This window comes from Ranitomeya variabilis, chromosome 4 (genome assembly GCF_051348905.1).
Source record: "Ranitomeya variabilis isolate aRanVar5 chromosome 4, aRanVar5.hap1, whole genome shotgun sequence".
Lineage (NCBI taxonomy): Eukaryota > Metazoa > Chordata > Amphibia > Anura > Dendrobatidae > Ranitomeya > Ranitomeya variabilis.
The window spans coordinates 418,116,889-418,139,977 of NC_135235.1; the positions used below are offsets into that span (position 1 = coordinate 418,116,889).

At 43.8% G+C, this 23,089-nt stretch overlaps 1 protein-coding gene across 2 annotated transcripts in view; it reads left to right on the plus strand.

Moving 5' to 3' along the window:
* TMC8 (transmembrane channel like 8) overlaps positions 1 to 23,089 on the plus strand; it is a 92,041-nt gene that overhangs the window by 53,575 nt on the left and 15,377 nt on the right. For both annotated transcript variants that reach the window (XM_077251351.1, XM_077251350.1), the window contains exons 11-14: positions 8,514 to 8,611; positions 10,134 to 10,317; positions 11,302 to 11,432; positions 18,944 to 19,102. In XM_077251351.1, coding sequence (XP_077107466.1) covers positions 8,514 to 8,611; positions 10,134 to 10,317; positions 11,302 to 11,432; positions 18,944 to 19,102 — 572 coding nt within the window. The remainder of the gene's footprint in view (positions 1 to 8,513; positions 8,612 to 10,133; positions 10,318 to 11,301; positions 11,433 to 18,943; positions 19,103 to 23,089) is intronic.

Consider the following 23,089-nt stretch of genomic DNA (forward strand, 5'->3'; position numbering starts at 1 on the left):
GACATTGCCAGCAAAGGCACTTGAGGATAAAAAGTGGCAGCTTTTCCCTGAAATTGCATAGTTTAGGGAAACCTTGGTGACTCTGCATGCAATCTTAATGACTTTGTGTGCATATGTCCAAACTGTGGCTGAAAGGGAACCTGTCACCAGGTTTTTCCCTTATAAAGTAGGGCCAGTACCTGTAAGCCCTATGTGACAATATTCTAGAATGTTGTGTATATGTCCCCAATATGTTCTGCGTAAAACAAAAAAATATCTTATTATATTCACCCACAGAGTCTGGTTCAATAGGTGTCCTTGGTCTTGATCTGGTGCCTCCTTTCTTCTTGTTTCATGTGGATGAAGCGTCCTACATCATACACAGTGTCCTCAGCATCACACTCCTGCGCAGGTGAACTTCTCTTTGCCCTGGTGAGGGTAGAGCAAAATACTGTAATGCGTATGCACGGGGAAAGGCCAAAGAGCTCCAGCGTATGTGCACTACAATACTTTGCTCTGCCCTCGGCAGGGAAGTGCGCCTGCGCAGGAGCGCAGTGTCGAGGACAAGGAGGATGACATAGCACGCGTCATCCAAGCAACGCAAGAAAAGAGGAGGCGCTGGATCAAGAACTGCGATGCCCATTGGACCGGTCTGCACTGTAGGGGAGTATGATACAAGCTCTTTTTTGTTTTATGGAGACCGCATTGGGGAAATATAGGTAGCATTCTAGAATGCTGTCACATAGGCTTACAGATGTTGGCTCTACTTTATATGGGAAATAACAGGTGACAGGTTCCCTTTAATGCCATCTCACAAATAAATACATATGCAACCCTCTTCTCCCACGCTTAACACACTGATAGCAACACGGCAGAAGAAATGCTAGCACAGGCTTCCAGTATCCGTTGTTTCAGATGCTGCACATCTCGTATCTTCACAGCATAGACAATTGCCTTACGATACGAGATGTGCAGCATCTGAAACAACAGATACTGGAAGCCTGTGCTAGCATTTCTTCTGCGGTGTTGCTCTCAGTGTGTCAAGAGTGGGAGATGTTGTGAATTCTGTTCTCGAACTCCCTCCTGTGGTCGCGAATGGTACTTCGGCGAGTTCTGTCCATGGACTCCCTCTGGTGGCTGTGAGTGGAGCTGCTGGTTCTGAGGTTCTTTCCTCAGCTGACCTCGTTTAGTTCTAGGCTGGCTGCTGTATTTAACTCCACTCAGTATTTAACTCCACTTAGACTCCACTCACTGGTTCAGATCTCTCTTGGATCTTTCAGATGACCTGTCTACTCCATCAGAAGCTAAGTCCCTGCGAGTTTATTTGGTAAATCATTGTTTATTTGTCCAGCTTGCTATCATGATATTGCTTGGCTAGCTGGAAGCTCTGGGATGCAGAGTGGTACCTCCACACCGTGAGTCGGTGTGGGGCTCTCTTTTGCGCACTCTGCGTGGTTTTTTATAGTTTTTTTGTGCTGACCGCAAAGACACCTTTTCTATCCTCAGTCTGTCTAGTGAAGTCTGGCCTCCTTTGCTGAAACCTGTTTCATCCCTGTGTTTGTGACTTCCATCTTAACTCACAGCCAATATATGTGGGGGCTGCCTATTTCTTTGGGGAATTTCTCTGAGGCAAGCTAGGCTTTATTTTCTATCTTTAGGGGTAGCTAGCTCTTAGGCTGTGAAGAGGCGTCTAGGCAGAGTTAGGTACGCTCCACGGCTATTTCTAGTGTGTTGTGATAGGATTAGTGTTGCGGTCAGCAGAGCTCCCACTTCCCAGAGCTTGTCCAGTATTACTAGTTTGCTCATCAGGTCATTCCGGGTGCTCCTTACCACCAGGTCACCATAACAGTACAGCTGGCCAGTAAAGTGTTAATGCATCTCAATAGAGGGATAAGAGAAGATCTGAGACCATTTTTTTTTTCCTCTGCAGCGTGTTTTGTTTTTCTTTTCCCCTAAATCTCTGGGTGGTTCAGGACACAGGTGTAGATATGGACATTCAAGGTCTGTCCTCTTGGGTGGATCAACTCACTGCAAGGGTTCAAGGCATTCAAGATTATATAGTTCAGAATCCGATGTTAGAACCCAGAATTCCAATTCCTGATTTGTTTTCTGGGGAAAGATCTAAGTTCCTGAATTTCAAAAATAATTGTAGACTGTTTTTTGCTTTGAAACCCCGCTCCTCTGGTGACCCCATTCAGCAGGTAAAAATCATTATTTCTTTGCTACGTGGCGACCCTCAAGACTGGGCATTTTCCCTTGCGCCAGGAGATCCTGCATTGCGTAATGTCGATGCGTTTTTTCTGGCGCTTGGATTGCTTTATGATGAACCAAATTCAGTGGATCAGGCTGAGAAAATCTTGCTGGCTTTGTGTCAGGGTCAGGATGAAGCGGAGGTATATTGTCAGAAGTTTAGAAAGTGGTCTGTGCTTAGTGGAATGAGTGTGCGCTGGCGGAAATTTTCAGAAAGGGTCTTTCTGAAGCCCTTAAGGATGTTATGGTGGGATTTCCCACGCCTGCTGGTCTGAATGAGTCTATGTCCTTGGCCATTCAGATCGATCGACGGTTACGTGAGCGCAAAACTGTGCACCATTTGGCGGTATCTTCTGAGCAGAGGCCTGAGCCTATGCAATGTGATAGGACCTTGACCAGAGTTGAACGGCAAGAATACAGACGTCAGAAGGGGCTGTGTTTTTACTATCTCTGATTGTCCTAAGCGCACTAAGCGGTTCACTAGGTCTGCCACCATTGGTACGATACAGCCAAAATTTATTTTGTCCGTTACTCTGATTTGCTCTTTGTCGTCCTATTCGGTTATGGCATTTGTGGATTCAGGCGCTGCCCTGAATTTGATGGACTTGGAGTTTGCCAGGCGCTGTGGTTTTTTCTTGGAGCCCTTGCAGTATCCTATTCCATTGAGAGGAATTGATGCTACGCCTTTGGCCAAGGATAAGCCTCAGTACTGGACTCAATTGACCATGTGCATGGCTCCTGCACATCAGGAGGATATTCGCTTTTTGGTGTTGCATAATCTGCATGACGTGGTCGTTTTGGGTCTGCCATGGCTACAGGTCCATAATCCAGTATTGGATTGGAAATCAATGTCTGTATCCAGTTGGGGTTGTCAAGGGGTACATGGTGATGTCCCATTGTTGTCAATTTCGTCTTCCCATCCTACTGAAGTCCCTGAGTTCTTGTCGGATTACCGGGATGTATTTGATGAGCCCAAATCCAGTGCCCTACCTCCTCATAGGGATTGCGATTGTGCTATTAATTTGGTTCCTGGTAGTAAGTTTCCGAAGGGCCGACTGTTCAATTTGTCTGTGCCAGAACTTGCCGCTATGCGGAGTTATATAAAGGATTCCTTGGAGAAAGGGCATATTCGCCCGTCCTCGTCACCGTTGGGAGCAGGGTTCTTTTTTGTGGCCAAGAAGGATGGTTCTCTGAGACCTTGTATAGATTACCGCCTTCTCAATAAAATCACCGTCAAATTTCAGTATCCTTTGCTGCTACTGTCTGATTTGTTTGCTCGGATTAAGGGGGCTAGTTGGTTCACCAAGATAGATCTTCGAGGGGCGTATAATCTTGTGCGTATTAAACAGGGCGATGAATGGAAAACAGCATTTAATACGCCCGAGGGCCATTTTGAGTACCTGGTGATGCCATTCGGGCTTTCTAATGCTCTATCTGTGTTTCAGTCCTTTATGCATGACATCTTCCGAAAGTACCTGGATAGATTCATGATTGTATATTTGGATGATATTTTGGTCTTTTCGGATGATTGGGAGTCTCATGTGAAGCAGGTCAGAATGGTGTTCCAGGTCCTTCGTGCTAATTTGTTGTTTGTGAAGGGGTCTAAATGTCTCTTTGGAGTTCAGAAGGTTTCATTTTTGGGCTTCATTTTTTCCCCTTCTACTATCGAGATGGACCCTGTTAAAGTTCAGGCCATTTATGATTGGACTCAGCCTACTTGTGTGAAGAGCCTTCAGAAATTCCTGGGCTTTGCTAATTTTTACCGTCGCTTCATCGCTAATTTTTCTAGTGTTGTTAAACCATTGACTGATTTGACCAAGAAAGGTACTGATGTGGTCAATTGGTCCTCTGCGGCCGTTGAGGCTTTTCAGGAGTTGAAGCGTCGTTTTTCTTCTGCTCCTGTGTTGTGTCAGCCAGATGTTTCACTCCCGCTTCAGGTCGAGGTGGATGCTTCTGAGATTGGAGCAGGGGCTGTCTTGTCCCAAAGAAGTTCTGATGGCTCGGTGATGAAACCATGTGCCTTCTTTTCTAGAAAGTTTTCGCCTGCTGAGCGCAATTATGATGTGGGCAATCGAGAGTTGTTGGCTATGAAGTGGGCGTTTGAGGAGTGGCGACATTGGCTTGAGGGAGCCAAGCATCGCGTGGTGGTCTTGACGGATCACAAGAATCTGACTTATCTCGAGTCTGCCAAGCGGTTGAATCCTAGACAGGCTCGATGGTCGCTGTTTTTCTCCCGCTTCGATTTTGTGGTTTCATACTTGCCAGGTTCTAAGAATGTGAAGGCTGATGCTCTTTCAAGGAGTTTTGTGCCTGATTCTCCGGGAGTTCCTGAGCCGGCTGGTATTCTCAAAGAGGGGGTAATTTTGTCTGCCATCTCCCCTGATTTGCGGCGGGCGCTGCAGGAGTTTCAGGCTGATAGACCTGATCGTTGTCCAGCAGAGAAACTGTTTGTCCCTGATAGATGGACTAGTAGAGTTATCTCTGAGGTTCATTGTTCGGTGTTGGCTGGTCATCCTGGAATCTTTGGTACCAGAGATTTGGTGGCTAGATCCTTTTGGTGGCCTTCTTTGTCACGGGATGTGCGTTCTTTTGTGCAGTCTTGTGGGACTTGTGCTTGGGCTAAGCCCTTCTGTTCTCGTGCCAGTGGGTTGCTTTTGCCCTTGCCGGTCCCGAAAAGGCCCTGGACGCATATTTCCATGGATTTTATTTCAGATCTCCCTGTCTCTCAAAGGATGTCGGTCATCTGGGTGGTTTGTGATCGCTTCTCTAAGATGGTCCATTTGGTACCTTTGCCTAAATTGCCTTCCTCCTCTGATTTGGTTCCATTATTTTTCCAGCACGTGGTTCGTTTACATGGCATTCCGGAGAACATCGTGTCGGACAGAGGTTCCCAGTTTGTTTCAAGGTTTTGGCGGTCCTTTTGTGCTAGGATGGGCATTGATTTGTCTTTTTCTTCAGCTTTCCATCCTCAGACAAATGGCCAAACCGAACGAACCAATCAGACTTTGGAAACATATCTGAGATGCTTTGTTTCTGCTGATCAGGATGATTGGGTGTCCTTCTTGCCTTTGGCTGAGTTCGCCCTTAATAATCGGGCCAGCTCGGCTACTTTGGTATCGCCTTTTTTCTGTAATTCTGGTTTCCATCCTCGTTTTTCTTCAGGGCAGGTTGAGTCTTCGGACTGTCCTGGTGTGGATTCTGTGGTGGACAGGTTGCAGCAAATTTGGACTCACGTGGTGGACAATTTGACATTGTCCCAGGAGAAGGCTCAATGTTTCGCTAACCGCCGTCGCTGTGTTGGTCCCCGACTTCGTGTTGGGGATTTGGTTTGGTTATCGTCTCGTTATGTTCCTATGAAGGTTTCGTCTCCTAAGTTTAAGCCTCGTTTCATTGGTCCTTATAAGATTTCTGAAATCCTTAATCCTGTGTCATTTCGTTTGGACCTTCCAGCTTCTTTCGCCATCCATAATGTGTTCCATAGGTCGTTGTTGCGGAGGTATGTGGCTCCTGTGGTTCCCTCCGTTGACCCTCCTGCCCCGGTGATGGTTGAGGGGGAGTTGGAGTATGTGGTGGAGAAGATTTTGGATTCTCGTATTTCGAGATGGAAACTTCAGTACCTGGTCAAGTGGAAAGGTTATGGTCAGGAGGATAATTCCTGGGTTGTTGTTTCCGATGTTCATGCTGCCGATCTGGTTCGTGCCTTTCATTTAGCTCGTCCTGATCGGCCTGGGGGCTCTGGTGAGGGTTCGGTGACCCCTCCTCAAGGGGGGGGTACTGTTGTGAATTCTGTTCTCGAACTCCCTCCTGTGGTCGTGAATGGTACTTCGGCGAGTTCTGTCCATGGACTCCCTCTGGTGGCTGTGAGTGGAGCTGCTGGTTCTGAGGTTCTTTCCTCAGCTGACCTCGTTTAGTTCTAGGCTGGCTGCTGTATTTAACTCCACTCAGATTGTTACTTGATGCCAGCTGTCAATGTCCTAGTACTGGTTCAGATCTCTCTTGGATCTTTCAGATGACCTGTCTACTCCATCAGAAGCTAAGTCCCTGCGAGTTTATTTGCTAAATCATTGTTTATTTGTCCAGCTTGCTATCATGATATTGCTTGGCTAGCTGGAAGCTCTGGGATGCAAAGTGGCACCTCCACACCGTGAGTCAGTGTGGGGCTCTCTTTTGCGCACTCTGCGTGGTTTTTTATAGTTTTTTTGTGCTGACCGCAAAGACACCTTTTCTATCCTCAGTCTGTCTAGTGAAGTCTGGCCTCCTTTGCTGAAACCTGTTTCATCCCTGTGTTTGTGACTTCCATCTTAACTCACAGCCAATATATGTGGGGGCTGCCTATTTCTTTGGGGAATTTCTCTGAGGCAAGCTAGGCTTTATTTTCTATCTTTAGGGGTAGCTAGCTCTTAGGCTGTGAAGAGGCATCTAGGCAGAGTTAGGTACGCTCCACGGCTATTTCTAGTGTGTTGTGATAGGATTAGTGTTGCGGTCAGCAGAGCTCCCACTTCCCAGAGCTTGTCCAGTATTACTAGTTTGCTCATCAGGTCATTCCGGGTGCTCCTTACCACCAGGTCACCATAACAGGGAGAAGAGGGTTGCATTGACAATCCAACACAATGGCCAGCACTTTGAACACATTTTAAAAGTGGTCATAAATTTGGAAAGAAATACTGAAAGAATAAAATTATGTTAAAACCAAGCACACCATTGTTTTTCTTGTGAAATTCTCAATAAGTTTGATGTGTCACATGACCCTCTTCCCATTGGAAAAAAAAAAGTTGGATCCAAAATGGCCAACTTCAAAATGGACACCATGGTCACCACCCATCTTTCCCCCTCCCATATACTAATTACTAATGTGCCGCAAACAGAAAGTTGATATCACCAACCATTCCCATTTTATTTAGGTGTATCCATATAAATGGCCCACCCTGTATAATGCACCTCCATAGTATAATGTGCCCCCCATACTGTAAAATGCAGCCCCATACCGCTGCTTTACAAAAAAATTTAAAAGTTTATCCTTACCTGTCTGAGATCCAGCGATGTCCTCCGCTCCATACATCTGAGGCACGAACCTTCGTTCTGGCATATGACAGTGACATCATACGCTGGCAACGTGCCTGCTGATGTCAGCTGCTGGCCTGTGATTGTCTGGCGGCTGTTAACTATTGCCATATGGGAGGAATCCTGCCTCTGGGGCCTGCTGAGTAGAGGAGAGGGGGCCCGCTGCGGGCCCCCTCTACTCATTGGGCCCCATCCGCCAGTAAGGGCAGTAATGCCCTGATGGCGGCCCTGGGGAGAAAGAGAAGAGATCCACCCGGCATAGTTCTCTTATGCTGCAGTCTGAGCCTCTGATCCCCACCCTACCTTACACCAGGCAATGTTGGAACCGACAGTAAGGAAGTTACCCCACGCTCAGCTTTCCTCCCCTTTTCTGATGGGTGGGGAGGGATGGAGCTTAAATCAGGCACACAGCGTATGTTCTGCATGCTGAAGAAAAAGAGACTATCAGAGTCAGGGCCCCCCGGAGGATTTCCCGGTCCGAGCCTGAACTGGAGAAGTTTATTCAACAGTCCATATGCATCATATTGCAACACATTTATCTAGTGGTGTCCATATAAAGCAAACTATGGCACTTCAAATGACATATAACCAGATTTGGACTTATGTAAATGGACAGCCGAAAGAAGAGAACCATATATGATATTACAATTTTAAACTTTATTCTAAATCATTAAAATACAAGTAAAAGAATGGCACAAATACAGATCTAGCAAAGTGTCCAGTAGGGGGGGATTCTAATCCTATCCAAGGTGAACAATTCTCCCAACTATTATATAAATATCAGTGGACTGGTATCAGCAGAGATAGTAAAACAAGGTGCAGAGGTTAAATAACTGTGTCACCCATATGCTGGAGTATACCTAATGTTGAATTGGAATATAGATAAGTGGTTCCATGCAATGGACAGTGTGCCTTTTACTTAATTAATTTAATTGTTGGTTAGCCATATTAAAATATGCTGTATGCTTTCAAATAGACGCCGATTTCTTCACAGCCAAGGAAGAATCAAAAATTATCAGCCTCCAAGATATTACAGGAAAATGGGTGGGTTATTTATTCACTCAAATGTCTACTATTTGAGATCAACCTCATGGGGCCTTCTTAACAACACAGCCATTGAATACATGTGATACTGTTTTTGGAAAAAAAAATCAAAACCTCTCATTTTCTATTTTCTATAATCCCTTAACATGTTATTTACTACATCTGCTTTATCCACACAGTGCTGGGAGACCTCAGTGGGGCAAGAATTCTACAAGTTGTCCATGTTTAACTTTCTTAAACTACTGGTAGAGCTTTTGGTTCTACAATTGCCTCGCAGGTAAATACAGACCTACTGCACTTAGCTGCGTAGAATGTCCGAGACTCACCAATGCAAATCAATGGGTGCGAAATAGTTAGAATAGAATAGATAGATATGTAAAATGGATAGACAGAATAGAGATATAGAATAGATAGATACAATAGATAGATGACATGCAGAAATTTAATGTCATGCCTTTACTGGTTATTAAAAAGGGAGACCCTAAAAAAATGATATGGGCCCCCTATTTTTAATAACCAGCAAAAGCTAAGCAGACACCTTCGGGCTGATATTAATAGGCTGGGAAGGTCCATGGAAATTGGCTCCCTCTCAGACTAATAACACCAGCCCTCAGCCGCCCCAGAAATGATGCATCCATTAGCCTCAGCTCTTCCTGATTTCCCTGGTATGCTGGCAGTTGGGGTAATAATTTGGGGGCTGATGTCAGCTGTGTAATATCTGCTGATTTCAAGCTCAGCAGTTAGTAATGGAGAGGTGTCTGTCAGACAACCCCATTACACACTCCATAGTCAAAAGAAATAAACACAGACACAAAAATCCTAGATTTGTAAAAATCTCTCTCTGACAATTTCTCTCACCCATTTATTAAAAAAAAGAATCCACACCGGTTCACTGTAATCTAAATGGAGGTCCCACAATGATCCACTTCTTCGTAGTCCCAGCCTATTAATATCAGCCTGCAGCTGTCTGCTTAGCCTTTGCTGGTTTTTAAAAATAGGGAGGACCCCACATCAATTTTTTTTTCATTTATTTATTTAATAGCTAAATACATGTATAGTAAGCTACACACGCACGACACTAATTATGTATCTCACGGACATCTTTCTATCGTAATTATCTATTCTATTTATTATCTATCTCTGTATATAAGATTTTTTTTATTTTAAAACTAGCTCTAAATTACATAGATAATTACAGGAAGTAAAACACTATGTTAAATACGCATTGTGTACGGATTGCATATGGATGTTAGTTGATAAAAATCACATTGTTCTCGCATTACACTTGCCCTACTTCTACTTCTGGATCAACATTGGACCGATCTTTTATTCGTTAGTGTGACTCCAGCCTTACTCTGAAACACTGCACAACTTCAGAGTAAAACAGTTGAAAAAGTTGCTAAGGATGAGATAATATGCCCTAACTGTCTTCTTCCCACCTGCTCAGCTAGACTGATGGGTCTGTACCTATAGGGAGAGACCCGTCAATCTAGTAGAGCCTAGGAGGAAATACTGGCATGGACACCACTCTAGGACTAGTCATCTTTCCCATCCATTCTTTCTTAGTTTTTTCCTGAAACACTTCTCAGAGTAAAACATATATGTTTGTAATTAAGGAGCCGAAAACTGGATCAGGCAGCATGAATCAGCTGACAGGTCCCCATTAATCTTAGGACCTAGTATGGCTGTCTGCACATATGTCTTCTGGGTTGATGACATGGTCAGATACAATATGTTTAGTGACAAATGCTGTCTACTATTTCCAACCATCTCTTACTACTTTCCCTCATATTTGCCAGATTCCTGTTTTCCCGATACCAGTGTTGGGTGATCCGTTGGCTTGGAAAGGAAACATTTCACCTATCTCAAAATGTGCTGGATGCAGTGTATGGTCAGACGTTAGTGTGGGGAGGGATGTTCTATGCCCCATTACTACCACTGCTCAACCTCATCTTTATCTTCATCACATTCTATATTAAAAAGGTCTGAAAACAAAACCTGGCCACGTGTACACATATTATTATATTACATTATGATTTATGCAATATGAAAGGTGAGATTCTTATGAAAAATCCACAACGCAAAGAATGTTCACAAGTGGAAATGCACAGCAAATGTGATACAGCAGATTTCACCTTGGTGCATTAGGCTACGTTCACATTTGCGTTGTGCGCTGCAGCGTCGGCGACGCAACGCACAACGCAAACAAAAACGCAGCAAAACGCATGCACAACGCGTTTTGCGACGCATGCATCCTTTTTTTGGTTGATTTTGGACGCAGCAAAAATGCAACTTGCTGCGTCCTCTGCGCCCGGACGCGTGCGCCGCAGTGACGCATGCGTCGCAAAACGCAAGTGCAACGCATGTCCATGCGCCCCCATGTTAAATATAGGGGCGCATGACGCATGCGGCGACGCTGCGGCGCCCGACGCTGCGGCGCAGACCGCAAATGTGAACGTAGACTAACAAAGAATTCCAGGAAGTCCATGCTAAAAATCTCCATAACGCCTCACTCAGTTGTCTGTGTTTGCTCACTTTCGCAAAAAAATGCTCCACGTGTTATCAGTGTTTTGGATCCGAGTTTCATCTGTGTTTGATGTGTTTTTACCATCAGTTATTTTCACACATGAATAATTACATTACAAAGATTTTCCCATCATTTGCAACACACACAGGACACAGACTACACATTGATGCCATCCGTGAGCCATCCATGATTTGTACTTTTTAACAATGATACCGGTAGAAAATAGACATGTCTCCATGAAAAAACATGGAACATTCCTGTAGCCTATAATGGGCACATATTCTATCAGATAGAAACAAGTTTGTCTGAATGAGGCTTGAGAATGTGCAAAAGGGATGAAGATCTGGGGTTAGCATAAAATGTTGATGAGTGTATGAAATTGGGATTTTTGAGTATATTATTGTATCTCACATACTGATCTGTTCATTTCATTTTCTTAGTTTTCCTTGATCCATCTGTGTGATGTCTCCAAAAAATTATTTCAAGAATCAACCTTGAGAATCCAGTTTTACTTTGTCCTGCTCCTGGGCCTATTGACAGTTTTCCTTCCCTTATCTTACCTCTTGACACAGTAAGTGAGCAGAGAAACCCTAGATAATAGGTATAGATGGTGAGGACTTTCTATTTCAAACTTTTATTTTTTATGCCTTAAATCAGAGAGTTGTGTCACACAAAATGCTTAATAAATAACATTTCCCACGTGTCTACTTTACATCAGCACAATTTTGGAAACAAATTTTTTTGTTCGGTAGGAAGTTATAAGGGTTAAAAGTTGACCAGCGATTTCTAAATTTTCCAACAAAATTTACAAAACCATTTTTTTAGGGACCACCTCACATTTGAAGTGAGTTTGGGGGGTCAATATAACAGAAAATACCCAAAAATAACACCATTCTAAAAACTGCATCCCTCAAGGTGCGCAAAACCACATTCAAGTTTATTAACCCTTCAGGTGCTTCACGAGAACTAAAGCAATGTGGAAGGAAAAAATGAACATTTTACTTTTTTCACAAAAAATTTACTTTGGACCTATTTTTTTTATTTTCACAAGGGTATCAGGAGAAAATGGACCACAAAATTTGTTGTGCAATTTCTCCTGAGTATGCCGATACCCCATATGTGGGGGAAAGTCACTGTTTGGGTGCACAGCATGGCTCAGAAGAGAGAGAGCACCATTTGAATTTTTGAACCCAAAATTGGCTGGAATCAATTTTGGCACCATGTCACATTTGGCGACCCCCTAATGTGCCTAAACAATGGAAACCCCCCAATTCTAACTCCAACCCTAACCCCAGCACACCCCTAGCCCTAATCACAACCCTAACCACAACCCTAACCCCAACACACCCCTAATCCTAACCCTACCCATAACCCTAACCACAAACCTAACCCTAACCCTAGCCATAACCCTAACCCTACTCGTAACCCTAACCATAACTTTAGCCCAACTCACCTTAGCCCAACTCTAGCCCTAATGGAAAAATGGAAATAAATTTATTTTTTTTATTTCATTATTGTTCCCTATCTAAGGGGGAGATAAAAGGGGTTTTTATTTACTATTTTTTTTTATTTTGATCACTGTGATAGTGTCTATCACTGTGATCAAAATGAACCAATAGGAAAATGTTCCTATTGTTGCCGGGTGCTGGCCAGCAGATCTCAGCGGGTGCACTACGCATTTTCTCATCACGGGGGGATGCTGAAGGATCCTGGGACAAAGGAGGTACGGGGACCCTATTTCTCTCTCTTCTGATGTGTGATCACATCAGAGGAGAAAGAAATTAAATGGAAAATCTGACTTTTTTTTGTGATCGCCGTAATACAGTTAATAACGCCGTTATACATAAAACCGACCCAAATCATGTTCTCTGGGGTCTCAGCTACCCCTGAAATTCTGACTCGGGGGGAGGGTGGACACTATACACTTCTTCCACAGCGCCATTAAAAAGCGGCTCTGTGGTTTATGTACCCTTAAAAGGCGTATCAGTGGTCGTTAAGGGGTTAAATAAATTAACCAATGGACAACGAATACGCAAAACTTAATGTTTTATCATTTTAATCCAGAAGATTAAATGTAACAGCTGCCACTAAAAAGTTAGTTTTCTCAAAAAAAAAGGTCATAGCTTTTTGTACAGGGTCAATGTAATTCTCTTACTACATTCAGACAGAGTGAGCAGTAGCCATACCACACTGAGAAGAAGGCTATGACACAGTTTACTTGTGTTGTTTATGATCTAGCCTCTTCCTTCTGCTCTATAATACACAGGAATCTATCTTACATTGTTGCTTATATAGCAACCTGCAGCATGAAGTAAGACCTCACCACAGATCTTCTCTGTGTTTACATGCTGTAGACTTAGTCTCCATACTTACTAACATTTCAAAATGGAAAATTTTAATATTTAAGCTGCACCTCTGTGAAAGGTCAGTACCACTCCTATAATGACCAGAAATCTAGTAATTTACTTTTTCTTGGTGAGATGTTTTATCCGTGTGATGGATATTGTGTAAACTTGACTTCTATTATCTGTTTGGCCCAGTTGACAGGTCTCTGGTAGAGTTTCTGACATTTGTGGCCATAGGGACTAAACAGGTTGTATTTATGCCAGTCTAATCCTCTCACGTTCCAAAAAATACACACAACACATTTCTACTATGGAAGTAGCATGCACATTCGGCCAAGTATAATACTGGGAGAGCTATTAACTAAACAATCATTTGGCTGACAACATTGGAGCTATATAGAATATATAGATCGGACCGAATACACCGACTGGCCACAGGTCTCTCAACCCGAGTGTTATAGATTTATAGAACTATGTGAAGCTATCAGGCTTATGTTGGGAGATCCTCGGCCAGTCTGTGCATTACGGTTCTGTCGGTCTCCAGCAGTTTGTGACCTGCCTGATCGCTGCAGCATTTGCTCGGGGATCTGGAAGTCACAACTCAATGTAAATCTATGAGAGCCATAACAAAGCCAGAACAAGGCTCTAATAGACTTACAATGAGTTCTGTGACTGTTACATCTCACTTACGATCAAAAGTCACAAGATGGTGGGGTGAGACCTGAGCAGCACGGGAACAGCTGAAGATGGCTGGTAGGTATAATACTAGGGTCAGGGAACATAGATTAGTAGCTACACTCCATCAGTAAAATAATAAAAAAAAATCTGCAGTGGTGCTGTAATTTCTAATATCTCAGCAAAAAAAGAGTCAAAATAAGAAATAAAACAAAATGTTTAATTCCACTCTTAAGCCACTGTTACTTCCTGTGTCCAGTTCAAAATGAAAAACTTAGTGAAAGGTCCTCCTTAGAGGGAACCAGTCAGCAGTATTGTGCACAGTAACCTATAAACAGTGTCAGGTTTGCGCCGTTATACTGATTAAGATGATACCTTGGTTGATGAAATCCGTTTTATGGTTGTTCTTTAATATTTATTTATATTTTTTAGTTAATGATATGCTCGTGCTGCAGGGCGGCCTGTGGGGGTCTTCATGTGGTGTTCTGATTATGTATTCATAATGCAGATTGCTGACAAGTCACTGATCCCTCACTGACCTGCCCCTACTTTGCATAATGCAAAAAACCCCCTTCTGCAGCATAATTGCGTGTTTTATGTGCCAATAATATATGTTCTTCATGTTATTTAGCTAGAAAACCAAGTTATGGATGCCAGTAAGCTCCTGCTCGGAGCAGTAGCCGACATGCCTCCTCCCTGTGTACGATGCACAGATCTAATGCCCTGCAATGCAAAAGCATTGCAGTTTATTAGTTCAGCGATCAGAGCAGGTAAAGTTGATGTCCCATACTGTAATTAGGAAAACACGGCACTTCTGGAATTCTGGTGGTGCACAAGTAGGATAACCAAATCCGTCAGCTGTGATGTAGAAATACTTGGCACTCGTATAGGTGTGTTGAAGCACTTACTTATTGAGTGAAGAATTTCCAGAAATAAATGTGACATTTCAGTCAATACCTGACCTTCATCAGTCATCTGGATAGAGGAAATCTGTGTGAGCGTGCTGCCACACAGATCTCCTCTATCCAGATGACTGATGAAGGTCAGGTATTCTTCACTCATTCTTCACTCAATAAATATGTTCTTCAACACACCTATACAAGTGCCAAGTATTTCTACATCACAGATGTCCCATACTGTGACAAGGATAAAAAGTAAAAAAAAAGTTTAAAAAAATTTCAAAAATATTAATAAAAAAAAAAAGAAAAAGAAAAAATATTAGTCAAATTCATACATTCATGTAAAAAATTAGACAAATAAAATACACATATTTGATATTGCCGCTTCGGGAATGACCGAACCTATAAATCTGTCACACTAGCTAACCCCTTCAGTGAAGTGGCAAAAAGTGGAATAAAACGAGATCAAAAAGTCAAATGTACATAAAAATGGTATTGCTGAAAATGTCATCTGGTCCTGCAAAAAGCAAGCCACCATAAAGCGCCATCAGCGGTAAAATAAAAAAGGTATAGCTCTCAAAATGTAGCAATGCAAAAAAAATGATTTATTATAACATTACTTTTATTGTGTAAAAGCGACAAAACAAAAAAAAATATATGTGGCATTGCTGTAATTGTACTGACCTGAGGAATAAAGCTGTTTAATCAGTTTTACCACAAGGTGAATGGCATAACCGCCCCCCCAAAAACAATTCCTATATTGCTGTTTTTTTGTTAATTCTGCCTCCCAAAAATCAGAATAGAAAGCGATCAAAAAATATTATGTGCCCAAAAATGATAACAATGAAAACGTCAACTCATCCCACAAAAGACAAGCAAACACATGACTCAGTCGGCAGAAATAAAGAATAATTCTAACTTTCAAAATAAGGAGATGTAAAAACTTTTTTTTTTTAAGTATCTTTTACTGTGACAGTGAGTCGCCCGCCTGGGCCGTGGGGTTACTCGGTACCGGGTCCTGTGGTTCACAGGGGGATGTCATGGTGGCGACCCGGTCTGTGGCCCTGGGCGCCCATGTAAAAGAGAAAGGTCTTTAAAGGGATAAAGGCTATTGTTCGTGACGCCACCTGTGGTATTTGGTCAGGGTGACCGACGCTGCTTTAAGGGGTCCTCTGGGGTGATGTTATGGCAGCTAGATGGTATTCCTTCCCACAGGTGAAGTATATCCCTAGGGCTTCTGAGAGTGTAGATGGTAGAATGGTGAGGGGTGCAGTAAGGAACGAGGACACAAGGTTGCAGTCTCGTTTACTGAAGACTTCAGCAGCCACAGTCCAGGGCACTGGATCACAGGGCAGGTAGGGTCCGGCCGGTTTGGAGGCAAGTCCTGAGTACCCTTATCCAGGTGGAAAATAGAAGCCTTCCTTTGCACTGTAGTGGTGTAGTCTCTTACTGCTAGAAGCTTCACATAAGGTCCTCACAGATGTTCTCTCTCTCTCTGTCCCCCGGTTAGGATAGGACAAAATCCGTATGACTGGTGACTTGAGCCTGTTTATAGGATCTCTTAGATGATCCGGCTCTGTGGGGTGTCACTGTGCCTCCTGGGTGTTGTGTCAGACAGGGAACTTGAAGTTCAGCTGTCCCGCCCTTCTCTGATGTAAGGCGTGGAGATCCTCACAACCTCGGTGTTCCGGCTACCGGATTTCTGCGCCTCAGAAGGAGGCAGCTTGCTCGGGGCTGGTCCCCTTCTGGTATCCTCTCCAGTGCTTCCTTTCCTACATGCTCTCTGCAATCAATTCTGCTTTCTATATATCTCTTTCTTGGGAGCTGCAGCTCTTAGGGCATGCACAGCTCCGTGATCCCTCTATCCTCCTCAGACTGCTGTCTGGAACTCTCTAACTTTCCCTACAGACTACCAGTTATATATATATATATATATATATATATATATATATATATATATATAGGGAGTCACCTAGTAAATAGGATCAAAAGCTCCCCCTGGTGGCCTGGAGTGTGAATGTGTTGCATGTTTGTGGTACCTGGTTGCAGTTATCCTTTCTTGCCTCCAAACGTAGCATCACTCTCCCCATGAGGAAAGCGACATTACTGTGATGACCAGGACCCTGGGTTGCCACAACAGCAACCAAACATAAAAAAATATAAATCTGGTATCACTGTAATCGCATCGACCTGAAGGATAAAGCAAGCATATGACTTATACCACACGAGAAATGGCGTAAAAAAATAAATAAAACCAATACTTGACCTGCTGTATATTTGGTCATTTTGCCTCATAAACACCACAGCTCGGCTCAGATTTATCCTGCGCTCTACTCTGAGCACTTACACCGGGGTTTCCATCTAAATCTCTGAAATACGTGATTACGACTGAACCCCCATGGAACATTCCCTATAATGAGGCAGATGAAGACACTAGGGACACCGTCTGGCAGAGTATTTCTGCTACCTCATTACAGTAAATGGATCTGTTGGAAATTTAATCTGAATCGCATCATCTGGAGATTTAGATGGAAACCACAAGTGCTCAGCGTAGAACGCAGGATAAATGTGACCCAAAATTATATGTAAAAAAAATACTGATAAAAGCTTCAACTCAATCAACAAAAAAGGAAGTCCCCACTCAGGTCCATCATCTTCAATGTAAATATAGAGGGCTTTCACGTTACTGGTAGCACAAAGGCTCTGGAAAAGCACTGTGACTCCTTGTCCCCAATCAAAATCCAGAAAGTTCTGTGCTCAAAAGTCCCAATGCCTCCCTCTCTTCTGAGCCCCAGATTGTGCTCAAACCACATTTAGCGTCCACATGTTTGGCATCTCTGTAGTGATCATAACCCACTCTTCTTATGCGATCCATATCTCCAGAAGCACAACCTGGGCACTACAATATACTGGACACTACAATGTATGGGCACTACAACACAGGGGTACTACAGCGGCAGATTTGCAATTTCACTCAGCAACATTCACTGCTACTTGTTTCTGGAAAATACCCTTGGAGTCAAAATCTTCACTACACCTGTAGATAAATTCCCAGACGGGTGTAATATGTAAAATAGGGTCACTTGAGTGTGAATTCTGCTCTTTTGAAACTTAGGGGCTCTGTATATGGACTCCGCAAACTATTCTACAATAATTTGTTCTCCAAAAGTCAAACAGCGCTCCTTCTCTCCCGAGTCTCGATGTGTGGCTAAGCAGTATTGTTCAGTCACATATGGGGTATTGCCACATTCAGCAGTGAGTTCAAGGTGCTTACCACAGCTCTACATTCCTTGAGGATTTAGTTTCCAAAATCTGGCTATTTGTGGGGGGGTTTCCACTGCTTAGTCACATCAGGGTCTCTACAAATACAACATGGCGTCCGCTATCTATTCCAGCCAATTTTGTGCCCCAAAAGTCAATTGGCACTCTTTCCCTTCCGAACCCTTCTGTGCGCCAAAACAATAGTTTTCCACCACCTATGGGTGTCGGCGTGCACACAAGAAATTGCACAACATATTGTATGGTTCATTTTCTCCTGCTACCCTTGTAAACAAAGCAAAATTTGTGGTCAAATGAAATTTTTTGTGGGAAAAATTTAAATGTTCATGATAAACTTTTTACCCTTCCTAACTTCCTAACAGAAAAAAAGTTTCAAAAATTTTGCTGATGTAAAGTAGACATATGGGACATGTTATTTATACATTATTTTGTACAGCATGACTAACTGGATTAAGGATAAAACAATTGAAAGTTTGAAAATTGCAAAATTTTCAACATTTTCTCCAAAATTCCGATATTTTTACAAATAAATGCAAATGTGGTCAGAATTGTAAAATTATGCCTGGTCAGGAAGCTGAAAACAGGCTGAGGGGTGAAGAATGTTTTTCTCTAAAACACCGTAGTGTTCGAACATACTGCACGTGGCTGAAATCATACAGCCAGTTCCCAATACATTTTGCTCATATATTGGGCTCCAACAAATGTGCATCAAGACCGAACTCATATACAGTTGAACTTTACCTCTAGTTAGCTGAATGGGAAGAATAGCCACTGGCAGCCACATTGGACATGGTTCTAGGCTTGTCCAACAGCAGAGTCATTAGTCCAAGCAGCGAAACCTTTTACATTGTGAATAATTCTTTTTCATGCGTTTCTTCTGGCAGTGCTCGCCCATCTCACTCCTGTGGTTTGTTTACTGACTACAATACTCCGTGGGAAGCTGTGCAAAACAGTACTCGCTCTGCATTGCCCCCTATAGCCATGACTGCACTTACATATTTGACATCAGACATAGGTGCTTATGTACTGCTGTTAATACTGAGGTAAGTCTAGCCAAGTCAAATTCAGTAGAATGTTATGTTTGTATATTATTGATGTATGTGACATTACTAGTAACCGCTAATATGCTTTCTCTTCCTGCCTCATGCATTATGCCATATGTTAAGTAATATAATAATATTTTTTATTTGTATAGAACCAACATATTCCCTGGCACTTTACAATTAAGCAGGGAGTACATGTACAGACAATAAAGACAACACAGAGTAACACATTTCAACAGTTAGAGGAGGAGAGAAGACCCTGTTCGCAAGCTTACATTCTATAAGGAAATGGGAGGGGGGACACATAGGTAAAAGGTGCTTGTCATAAGGTCCATCCATGATTATAATTATTGAGGGTTATGATTAGTGTTGAGCATTCCGATACCGCAAGTATCGGGTATCGGCCGATACTTGCGGGTATCGGAATTCCGATACCGAGATCCGATACTTTTGTGGTATCGGGTATCGGTATCGAAACAACATTAATGTAATAATGTGTAAAAGAGAGAATTAAAATAAAAAATATTGCTATACTCACCTCTCTGACGCAGCCTGCACCTTACCGAGGGAACCGGCAGCGTTCTTTGCTTAAAATTTGCGCGTTTACTTCCTTACGTGAAGTCCCGGCTTGTGATTGGTCGCGTGCCGCCCATGTGGCCGCGACGCGACCAATCACAGCAAGCCGTGATGTAATTTCAGGTCCTTCAGGATTTTAAAATTACGTTCTGGCTTGTGATTGGTCGCGTCGCGGTAGCCGTGATGTCACGGGAGGCTGGACACGCGCGCATTTTAAAATGCGCGCGTGTCCTGCCTCCCGTGACGTCACGGCTTGTGATTGGTCGCGTCGCCCATGTGACCGCGACGCGACCAATCACAAGCCAGAACGTAATTTTAAAATCCTGAAGGACCTGAAATTACGTCACGGCTTGCTGTGATTGGTCGCGTCGCGGCCACATGGGCGACGCGACCAATCACAAGCCGGGACGTCACGGGAGGCAGGACACGCGCGCATTTTAAAATGCGCGCGTGTCCAGCCTCCCGTGACGTCACGGCTTGTGATTGGTCGCGTCGCCCATGTGACCGCGACGCGACCAATCATAAGCCAGAACGTAATTTTAAAATCCTGAAGGACCTGAAATTACGTCACGGCTTGCTGTGATTGGTCGCGTCGTGGCCACATGGGCGGCACGTGACCAATCACAAGCCGGGACTTCACGTAAGGAAGTAAACGCGCGAATTTTAAGCAAAGAACGCTCCCGGTTCCCTCGGTAAGGTGCAGGCTGCGTCGGAGAGGTGAGTATAGCAATATTTTTTATTTTAATTCTTTCTTTTACACATTAATATGGATCCCAGGGCCTGAAGGAGAGTTTCCTCTCCTTCAGACCCTGGGAACCATCAGGGATACCGTCCGATACTTGAGTCCCATTGACTTGTATTGGTATCGGGTATCGGTATCCGTTTGGATCCGATACTTTGCCGGTATCGGCCGATACTTTCCGATACCGATACTTTCAAGTATCGGACGGTATCGCTCAACACTAGTTATGATATAAAGCTGCATGAACCGGTCATGAACCAGTACCTGCCTAATTACAGCATGACAGGTTCACTGGCAATGTGAGGGGAGATATGTATCATGAAGATTACTATCGTCCGTGATGTGAAAACCCAGAAGTTTCTCTCCAGCATGTTACGTGCTGAGAGGGGTTAATCGGCCATGACAGGGTTGTTTTTTTTGTGAGTCTCTGTAAAGGTACCTTCACACTAAGCGACGCTGCAGCGATAGCGACAACGATGCCGATCGCTGCAGCGTCGCTGTGTGGTCGCTGGAGAGCTGTCACACAGCCCGCTCTCCAGCTACCAACGATGCCGAGGTCCCCGGGTAACCAGGGTAAACATCGGGTTGCTAAGCGCAGGGCCGCGCTTAGTAACCCGATGTTTACCCTGGTTACCAGCGTAAAAATGTAAAAAAACAAACAGTACATACTCACCTTTGCGTCCCCCGGCGTCTGCTTCCCTGCACTGACTGAGCGCTGGCCCTAACAGCAGAGCGGTGACGTCACCGCTGTGCTGTACTTTCACTTTACGGCCGGCGCTCAGTCAGTGCAGGAAGTGGACGGCGGGGGACGCGAAGGTGAGTATGTACTGTTTGTTTTTTTTACATTTTACACTGGTAACCAGGGTAAACATCGGGTTTCTAAGCGCGGCCCTGCGCTTAGTAACCCGATATTTACCCTGGTTACCATTGTAAAACATTGCTGGCATCGTTGCTTTTGCTGTCAAACACAACGATACACGGCGATCTGACGACCAAATAAATTTCTGAACTTTCCTAAACGACCAGCGATATCACAGCGGGATCCTGATCGCTGCTGCCTGTCACACTCAACGATATCGCTAGCCAGGACGCTGCAACGTCACGGATCGCTAGCGATATCGTTTAGTGTGAAGGTACCTTAAGAGATGGGCAGGACGGTTACTCACCATATCTCCACACCAAGGGTGTGGTGCGTCTAGTTAATTATCCTGCCACTGAATTTTTTTTGGTGTCTGTAGGTTTGGAGGCTGGAGACCTCCACAGAAGTGTTTAGGTAAACTCGGTTGTTGTATCCTGAGAGGGCAGAACCCTGCAGGCATTTGGACAGTGCTATGAGTTATCTTTTGTTTTCCCGTTATGCCAGAAAGGCCATGTTTATTTTGTTGAACCCTGAATTGGTTTATACTGAGTCCTAATAAACCATTTCCAGAAAAAAGGGTCATATATTATAAGCTCATCCATAGAGATATCAAAATCGAACCAAAAACATAAAAAATGGATCACAGATAGTGTTGAGCATTCCGATACCGCAAGTATCGGGTATCGGCCGATACTTGCGGGTATCGAAACAACATTAATGTGTAAAATACAACATTAATGTGTAAAATAAAGAATTAAAATAAAAAATATTGCTATACTCACCTCTCCGACGCAGCCTGGACCTCACCGAGGGAACCGGCAGCGTTGTTTGCTTAAAATGCGCGCGTTTCCTTCCTTCCGTGACGTCACGGCTTCTGATTGGTCGCGTGCCGCCCATGTGGCCGCGACGCGACCAATCACAGCAAGCCGTGACGTAATTTCAGGTCCTGAATGCAGAAATAGGCATTCAGGACCTGAAATTACGTCACAGCTTGCTGTGATTGGTCGCGTCGCGGCCACATGGGCGGCACGCAACCAATCACAAGCCGTGACGTAATTTTAAAAATGCGCGCGTCTCCTGCCTCCCGTGACGTCACGGCTTGTGATTGGTCGCGTCGCCCATGTGACCGCGACGCGACCAATCACAAGCCGGAACGTAATTTTAAAATCCTGAATGCCTAGAATTAGGCATCCAGGACCTCAAAATTACATCACGGCTTGCTGTGATTGGTCGCGTCGCGGCCACATGGGCGGCACGCGACCAATCAGAAGCCATGACGTCACGGAAGGAAGGAAACGCGCGCATTTTAAGCAAACAACGCTGCCGGTTCCCTCGGTGAGGTCCAGGCTGCGTCAGAGAGGTGAGTATAGCAATATTTTTTATTTTAATTCTTTATTTTACACATTAATATGGTTCCCAGGGCCTGAAGGAGAGTTTCCTCTCCTTCAGACCCTGGGAACCATCAGGAATACCGTCCGATACATGAGTCCCATTGACTTGTATTGGTATCGGGTATCGGTATCGGATTGGATCCGATACTTTGCCGGTATCGGCCGATACTTTCCGATACCGATACTTTCAAGTATCGGACGGTATCGCTCAACACTAATCACAGAGCAATAATTAAAATATAATTTGTTATTGCAAATTACCTCAAAACCAGTTTTATCATAAAAAATGAATAAATAAATACATAGAATAAAAAAGTAAAAAGAAAGTGACAGCATTAGTGCCACGTTCAAAAACAGTTGGGAAAGTCAGAAAGGCATAATTGTACCACATGTGTTATGACCTGGTGGTTAGGAGCACC